Source organism: Petaurus breviceps, unplaced genomic scaffold (assembly GCF_028583685.1).
Source record: "Petaurus breviceps papuanus isolate PSGF00001 unplaced genomic scaffold, PetGlider_PUasm1.0 567, whole genome shotgun sequence".
In the NCBI taxonomy this organism is placed as follows: domain Eukaryota; kingdom Metazoa; phylum Chordata; class Mammalia; order Diprotodontia; family Petauridae; genus Petaurus; species Petaurus breviceps.
In genome coordinates this window covers 1322680-1331568 of record NW_027186383.1, presented here as the reverse complement: position 1 = coordinate 1331568, position 8889 = coordinate 1322680, and the positions used below count along the sequence as shown (strand labels likewise).

The 8889-nt window shown below is 54.6% G+C and overlaps 1 protein-coding gene across 8 annotated transcripts in view; it reads right to left on the bottom strand.

The window, feature by feature from the left end:
* Positions 1 to 8889, bottom strand: part of HDAC4 (histone deacetylase 4) — a 238635-nt gene that overhangs the window by 48076 nt on the left and 181670 nt on the right. For all 8 annotated transcript variants that reach the window (XM_069103106.1, XM_069103107.1, XM_069103105.1 and 5 more), the window contains 3 exons: positions 6038 to 6150; positions 1421 to 1537; positions 1124 to 1328 (listed from right to left, as the gene is read on the bottom strand). In XM_069103106.1, the coding sequence (XP_068959207.1) occupies positions 1124 to 1328; positions 1421 to 1537; positions 6038 to 6150 (435 nt within the window). The remainder of the gene's footprint in view (positions 1 to 1123; positions 1329 to 1420; positions 1538 to 6037; positions 6151 to 8889) is intronic.

Here is an 8889-nt window from a genome sequence, read left to right as displayed (position 1 = left end):
GCAGGTGCTGTAGGAGCTGGGAGGGAGGCTGACTGTGCGCAGGTGCTCTAGGAGCTGGGAGGGAGGCAGCCCAGGACACACGGGGCTGCAGGCACCTACAGCACTGAAGGTGCCAAAGAGGGGCACCCTCCGCCCCATCCCCAGTTCTAATCACTGGTTGCTTTTCCTGACGTGTACCCACAGCTCCTAGCTGCACTGTGGCCCACCAGAAAGAAGCAGCTTCATCTTCCTTGTGACTTCATCCCATCCCCTGATTCCTAGGTGCTGTCCAATGACCCTCCTACGGCATGGACTGAAGGCTCTGGCCCAGGCAGCGCACAGTAGGGAGCCCTGGGCTTTCAGGCAGGCCTGGTGTCCACTAGGGGTGGTGGTCCCCCGCACACCAGCCCCCCCGCCCCATTGTTCTACCCTGTCAAGGGCTTCCTTGAACTACCCACAGACTGAAAGGTGGCTTCAAGAGGCCTTTTCTCAGTCTCATGCTTTAGTATCAGGGGCGCTAAGAGGAGGCAGAAGCTCCCTGTGCCCCTCAGGGCATGGCAGAGACCCCTGGGCAGGCGGGCCCCACTATGTCCTCCACCCTGAGGTCTCAGCTCCACCTAGCGCTACAGCGTGCTTTGCTCTAGAATGGGGGCCAGCCAAGAGCGCTAAGGCTTGCTCCACCCGGCTCTGGCTCTAGAACACAGACTGACCCGGAGTGCCGAGGTGAGCTTGGCTCTAGAACGTGGGCCTTGTCTGTAGAACACAGACTGACTCACAGCGCTACGGTGTGCTTTGCTCTAGAATGTGGGCCAGCCAAGAGCGCTAAGGCTTGCTCCACCTGGCTCTGGCTCTAGAACACAGACTGACCCGGAGCGCTGAGGCAGGCTTGGCTTTAGACAGTGGGCCTTGTCTGTAGAAAACAGACTGACCCGCAGCGCTATGGTGGGGTTGGCTCTAGAACACGGGCCCGTCAGGAGCACTAAGGCTGGCTCCACCCGGCTCTGGCTCTAGAACACAGACTGACCCGGAGCGCTGAAGTGGGCTTGGCTCTAGAACGTGTGCCCTGTTTCTAGCACACCGACTAACCCGCAATGCTATGGTGGGCTCTGCCCTGGCCCTGGCAGATGACGGAAGTCACACTCACCTGTGACTAAGGGCGTCTGTGGTGTGGGCTGCTCCAGAAGCACCATGTGCTGCAGAAGGGGGCTGTGTGCGCTGCTCCCGTCCCTGTCCAACGCAGCAGCCGTAGTGCTCAAGTAGGGAGAGAGGTGGGTGCCGGGAAAGAGGGAGATGCGCTGCTGGAGGGCCGGGATCGCCAGTCGCTCGGCTTCCTGCTGTCCAGACGCCCCCTGGGAGGGAGGAAGGCGAGAGGGGTTACTCAGGCCAAGGGTCCCTGAGGGATGCCACAGCTGCCCCCGCCCCCAGACCCGGCGGTCCTTACGCTCGAAGGGCCGGTGGCAGGCAGGCCTAGCGTGATGTTGGGTAGGGAGGGTGACGTGTAGAGGGGCAGCTGTGTCACAGAGCCTTCACGGGTCACCAGTCGATGAGCCAGGTTGGTCTGGAAAAGGCACAGAGGTAAGTATCAGAGGCACAGCCAGACTTGAACCCGGCCTGGGACACTCCAAGTACACTCAGGCTGCTGGGAGAAAGGGTCCCGAGACCATCGGCACAGGGGTCAGTTACCAGGAGATCGGCACCCTGACAAGGACCAAAGCAGCCAATTTGAACATTCTGGGGAGTGCCGAACCCAGGCTCCAGAGCACTGGGGAGAGCCCTCTGCTTCAGAGTCAGAGACGGCTCCAGGTGAGGAACCTGCCCTGCCCTGCTGCCCACCCCGAAATTAAGGATCCTCCAAATGCTGACAGGGATGCCCAGTGACAGTGTTTCTGTCTGGTGAGGCAGGTTCTGTGGTTACCCCATTTCACAGATGAGGAAACTGAAGCTGAAAATGGTGAAGGAAATTGCCCACAGACACTCAGCTGGTGAGTGATCGAGATGTGGTTACAACTGAGTCTTACTGAGCACATGTGTATGAGTGTGAGGGTGAGTACATATGTGTGTATGAGTGTATGTGTCTGTGTGAGTGTACATGTGAGTGTGTGTACATGTGAGTATGTCCGTGTGAATATGTGTATGAGTGTATATGTGTATGTATGCACATGTATACATGCCAGTATGAGTATACATGTGAGTGCATGAGCGCATTTGTGTACATGTGAGTGTATGTGTACATATGAGTATGTGCATACATGTGAGTGTGTACGTGTGAATATATGTATGAGTATGCATATGTGTGCGCATGTATATGCTAGTGTGAGTATACATGTGAGCGAGTGCACATGTAAGTGTATGTGTGAGTGTATACATGTGAGTGTGTACATGTGAGTATGTACGCATGAGTGTGTATGTGTATACATGTGAGAGCACACATGAGTGTGTACATGTGAGTATACATGTGATTATGTGTGCATACACGTGAGTGTATGTATGTGCATACATGTGTATATGTGTGAGTATGCATGTGTGCACATGTGTACATCCTAGTGTGAGTGTACATGTGTATATACGTGTGAGTATGTGTACATGTGAGTGTGTACGTGTGAGTGTATGTCCGTGTGAGTATACAGGTGAGTGTGTACATATGAGTGTACGTGAGTGTGTGCATACATGTGAGTATGCACATGTGAGTATATGCATGAGTATGCACGTATGTACATGCTAGTGTGAGTATACATGTGTGTGCATAAATATGTATATGCACGAGTATATATGAGTGTGCATGTGTGAGCATGCATGTGCACATATGTACATGGTAGTGTAAGTATACATGTGAGTGTACACACGAGTGTGTATATGTGTGTATACTGTATGTGTACGTGTTTCCATGTAAGTGTATGCATACATGTGAGTATGTGCATGTGAGTATGTATGTGAGTGTGCATGTGTGCGCGTGTGTACATGCTATTGTGAGTATACATGTGAGTGTGTGAGTGTACTGTGAGTGTGTACATGTCAGTGTGCATGAGTGTACACATGAGTGTGTATATGTGAGTGTACATGTGAGTGTGTGCATACATGTGAGTGTGTGTACGTGTGTGTGAGATGTGACGATGACACACTTATGCATTGCCTGCTGGCCTCAGGAGCGGCTTTGTTTCCTGATAAGAAGGTGGGGGGAGGGGGCCTTCCTGATGCGGAGCCCCAAGGACCTGAGAGGCTTCCAAGCCCCTCACCTCACAAAGGAGGAAATTGAGGCCTGAGAACGGCCAGGTGACTGCCAAGGCTCATGAGGAAGGGCCTGGCATAGGCCCTGCTTCTGCCTCCCTAGAGATGGCTGAGCGCCTTCCTTCAGAGGCCCAGACCCAGAGGCTGCAGCCGCTTCCCTAGACTCTCGAGTGGCTCCTGCGGCCTCTCCTCAAAACACTGGTAAACGCATGAAATGAAGCGTCCAGGCTTCACCAAGGATGCCAATGACAGACGTGCAGAGATGGGGCTGTCCTCAGAATCCTGCTCAGGATCCCAGCTGGCATCCCCAGGGCGAAGCCTCTGCAGCAGCGCCAAGGTGGCCTTCGCTGGGGAAGCCAGTGGGGTGCCTGCTGGGCAGGGGGACCCTCTCATTGTCTGGTTCCAGTAGAGCAGACCCCCAAGGACCCCGAGGGGTAGCTCACAGAATAGGCCAAGGCAAGCCGGACAAGGTCACAAGGGTCCCATGGGCCTGGGGAGGGCAGCTTGGGGCACGGATAGGGAAAAGTGGGAGAACCGGTAGACAGGGCAGCCAAGATGGCCACGGGAGCCAGTCAGGATGTCTGCCCTGAAGGAAAGAGGCTGGGTAGGGTGGGGGGTGTGATGGCACCTCACAGAGGGCAGGACCGGGTACACTGAGTGGAGACCCCCTGAAGGTAGCTGCCAACGCAGCAGTAGTCAGTATCCTTGCTGACTCCGAGCTGATCAATTAAAATAATTGTTTTTTTAATTTAGAAATTCTGTTTGGAAAGTAAGAAAGGCAGTGAGTGGCCAGTGCCACGTTGGGGGAGCACAGGGATGCTCCCTCTGACCCCACGGCCAATCCCAAACAGTCTCAAATGGCCTACGGATGCACCGTTCACGGATTGAGGGCAGGAAGAGCTCCCTCTCCCTTCTGTGCCGAAGGCCAGTTACTGGTGTTTCTTCTGAGGCACAAGGCAGCCTGGGACTCACAGGGGCTCAGACCCCTCTGTCATCAATGTCTGAATCTGATCTCATGTTCAAATATCCCCCCATTCTAGGCTTTTACCCCCACGCTGGGAGAAGGGAATGGAAAATGATATTTTTCATTTCTGCTGCAAAGAGGCGCAGTGTATTCTAACCCTGAGAAATTGCCTGAAATATCTTCCACTTTACACGCGCACACAATTGGTTGGGATGCTTAGAACAATGGCTTGAAAGGTAATTTCCTAGACAGAAGTTTCTGCTCAAAGGAAAACAAATCCAGTAAAACGATCCAGAAAGAGCAAGCCTGAGATCAGCCAATTAAGCAGCGTGACTCCCCATTACGGGGAAACTGGCCCTGGCAACCTGGGAACGGCAGTGAGTCATGTCGGGAATGTGTGCGAGTGCTCACGCGCCTTCTTCCTCAAGGAAGCAAATCGGTCCTGGGGCAGGGGTCGCCTCGGCTTCCCCGGGGGCTCCTTCCAGTTCTACCTGCTACTGAGGGGCCCTCAGGTCTCCCGAGTTTTGAGCCAAGTGCCCTCCCTCACACAGAGCCCCAGAATCTGCTGGGCTGGTCACCTTCCTAAGAGGAGCCCGGGAAGGGCATTACTGTGCCGGGGAGTGTCTCTGCTCTCGAAAAGCCTCCTGAACAAGAACAATCATCTTAGAGGTTAGAGGGCAATGTAAGAGGAAGGACACAAGGAGAGGTGTGTGAAGTGGGATGGGATGCCTGGTGGTGAGTTCCTCATTATGGGAAATATGCAAACCTAGGTTGGATGGACACTTCCTAAGGGGGTCCTAGGGACAGCCCCAGGCCAGAGCTTGGCACCCAGGCAATGCTGAGCACTCACCAAGTGAGGCACTCTTCGGGTCTGCATGTCCCCCTCATTGGTGATATGACCCTGGATAAGTCATAACCTCTCTAAAACTCAGTGTCCACCCCTCAAAATGGGGATCCCAGGGTTCCCCCTACCTACGTTACAGGGCTCTGGGGAGATCAACTGAAACAAGGCAGGAGAAAGGCCTTGGACAGTCACGTGGCATTGGGTAAAGGCCAGAGAGGAGCAAGAGAAGGGTGAAGAAAAGGAAGGTCAATGACAATGGAGGAGCGGGGGAGGCGAGAAAACAGGAGCACGGCTGCCTCCCAGGAGCCTCGCGGAAGCTCACAGGCTGGGGCTCCGCGGGGCGCGGCGGCCAGCCGGATGGGCTTTTGTGCCGCACAGGAGGGTCCTCTCTCCATTCCTCAGAGGAGTGGAAGGGATTTGATGGAGGTCAGCTGGGGCGTGAGTAGCAAACGCAGGTCTGAACCTAGGCCCTCTGACGCCACATCCAGTGTCCTCCAGGCCTCAGTCTCCTCATCTGTAAAGTGGGTGCAATGACTACATGGGCCCCAAAGCCCCTTTGATTGTCCCTGGGCCTCAGTTTCCTCCTTTGTAAAGAAGAAGGGGCAATGGAAGGTTCTGTAAGGCCTCACTGGACCCAAACCTTAGTCCTGAGGAGACACGTGTTCTCACGGGCAGGCCCGGCCTTCATGTCAAGCACATATTCACCTTTGTTTTTTTAAAGAAAAAAAATGTGGTTAAAGGGGACAAGCGAGCAGTAAGCAAGCCTGGCACCTGCGCGCTTGCAGTGAGCAAGCCTGGCACCTGCGCGTGTGCAGTGAGCAAGCCTGGCACCTGCGCGTGTGCAGTGAGCAAGCCTGGCACCTGTGTGTGTTCAGTGAGCAAGCCTGGCACCTGTGTGTTTGCTGGAAAGTCCTTCTCTTTTTCCCTGTGTGGCTCTCAAGGCCATGTGACCACAGGGAGCTCCTGTGGAAAGCCCCAGGACTGACTGGGCCCCCCTTCCCAAGAAAGAGCGAGATGCCACTGACCTCTGCCTGGAGGCTGGCAACAGAGCTGGTGAGTCCGTTCTCAGCACTGATGTTGTTGGAGCTGTTGTTGGGGGAGCTAGGTCCTGATCCAGGGGCACTACTGCACGCGGAGTCTAGAACAGAGCAGAAGTGTTAGAGGAGGTCTGGGTGGGGCTTAGAGAAGGAGGGAGGTGGGGCCCAGTGGCTCAGATCCCACTGGTCTCCTACAGAGTGCCCTGAAGCATGCCCAAGGGGGAGGCTGCCATTTTAAATCCCTCTTCTAACATTCAAGTCTGACGCTGACCTCCCTGTTCCTTCACTTCAAAGTCAGCCCCCGTGGCCTCCAGAAGGGGTCACACTAATTCTACAGTGTTTTCAAATGTCCACCTGGAAACACCTGAATGACAGTTAGGCAGGAGGCCTTCCCATGGTACCAACTCTCAATTCCCAATGAGCCTTGACCTTTTATGAGCACTGATGATGCAGTGGGCCTGGCTTCTTGTCTCTGCCCTCTGTAGTCCCCCAGCACAGCACTGAGTGCGAAGATGCATCCTTGTGACTGACTGATCCGCCAACCCTCTGGGAACATATGTGTTTACCGACGTACACACGCATGCACACATGCACATGCAGAGTCTTCACGACATATAGGAATATTCTCCAGTCAGGTAACACCAACTGTCTACTTAGACTTAACCGGTTGAAAGAAAGGTAGGTCAGATTCAAGACCATTAAAGAAGTCTTTGCCTCTTCCCTTCAGACTGGTCTCTACCACCTTCTGTGTTCCTACCAGTCAACACGGTAAGGGCCATGGCTGAGTCATTTTTCTGGCATTTCAACGGCCTACTACAAGTGACACAGCCTTCAGGGAAAGGCCTCACAAATCTATTCCCTTCTGGCCTCAGGGCCTAATCCCCACAGATGGTCTTGGGACACAGCAGAGAAAGGAGGTATGTCAATTCAGTGATACAACCCACCCCAATCGGCATTTATTAAGAAACTGTTAGGATACAGAGACAAAACCCAGAGGGTCCCTGCCTTCAAGTGGCACACCCAGGGAACAATCAATACGGAATATAGACAAAGGAAATTCAGGAGGTGGGGAGCACTGATGGCTGGGGGGAGGGCAGCTCAGCAGTGCCTTGAAGTGAGTTCCAAAGTCTGCCTTCAGCAGAAATACATCTACTGAGATCAAAGGAAAGGGAAAAGGACCCATGGGTACAAAGACATTTCTGGCAGCTCTTCTTGTGGTGGCCAAGAACTGGAATTCGAGGGAATGCCCGTCAGCTGGGGAATGGCTGAACAAGCCGTGTACATGGACATAATAAGGGAATACTATTCTGTGCTATAAGAAGGGAGGAGCAGGTGGGCTTCAGGGACACCTGGAAAGACTTCTATGAATTGATGCTGAGGGAGGGGAGCAGGACCAGGAGAATGTTTGTGGTACATAGAGAGAGCATCATTGTAACAATGATCAATGCCAATGGCCCAAGACAGTCCCAAAGGGCTGGTGACAGAAACAAGGCAGGCTGAAGTAAGCGTCTCTGCACTTTCTCCTTCCTTCTTTCACAACATGGCTGATACGGAATCGTTCTGTGTGACTTCAGAACAAAACCAAACCGAGCAAACAAAAACAAGGCATGTGGCCTGGCCGGGCCAGGCCTGTGGCACGTGATGGGGCTGCAGGGGATGGCAAGGGTGGGAGGAATTGCCCCGGCATAACTTTCCAGGGATCGCTGCGGTGCTGCTTGCCCAGAGCTGGCTGTGTAAAGATCAGGGTGCTCAGTCTCCTCAGACACAAGGTGACTCAGAGCCCAACCCACACGCTGAACCCCCCACCAAGGAAGCCTCAGAAACGGAGCCCTGCCTAGAAACCCTTCTGGCTCCAGCGTCCTAGGGGAGCCAGGCTTTCTAGACACCCCGGGCCTGGGAGAGCAGCACGCACCATGGGCTGGTCAGAGGAAAGGAAGCCAAGGAGGGAAGGGCTTGCCTCTACTTCTCCTGTAACGCTGAGGGTCGTGCTCAGACTGAAAAAGCCCAGTCACTGAAGAAGAGGCTTTGGACCAGAAAGAATTCTGTGAAAGCAGGGATGCTCTATGCGCCTGACAGATGAGGAGGCTGAGGTTGGGCCAGACGGTAACACGGCAGCGTCTGAACCTAGGTCACTCTGGCTGACTTTGAAGGCAACGTTCCACCCACCGTGCCCTGCCCTGGATGCAAGTTCTGGACCCTTAGGGCTGGATCAGAGGCCATCTTGTCCAGTGCTACAGATGAGAACAAGAGGGCCTGGAGTGGCGAGGCTGAGATCTGAACTCAGTCCTCTGAAGCCTGGACGCCCTCTTATTAGCAGGTTGAACAAAACCTTCTTCCTGGAGAAGGGATCAGCTAGGAGGAGCCCTGGGAGCCAGAATCTCTCTCCAGCCAAGCTCTCCAACCCCCTCCTGACCCATCCCTGAGCTTCCTTCTGGACAAGGGACGGCCAGGAAGCCTGGGCTTGGCTTCCCTGCACTGAGGCCTCAGGCCTCTAGAGGGCACTCAATACCAATACTCCAGCTGCCAGCCCTGGTCAGCGAGCCTCTGCCCCATGGGGACCAGGCTTCAAGCAAGGCTGCCTGAAGGCCATCCAGGGCCTCAAGCCTCGCGCCCCTGGCAGAGGGCCTCGAGTCACGGCCGGGGACAGCCCCAGGGCACTGTGCCACCCAAGCTGTCCGAAGTCTAGGGTTAACCACTCACTGGTGCCCAAAACCTGCCCAGGGCCCCCAGAGCATCTGTCATGGCTCCCCCACGTCTGGCTGGACACGGCAGGGTCTCTGACAAGGGCGTCCAGGCCAGACTTTCGTTCAGCTGGATGCCAGTGTGTGCTGTGCCTGTGA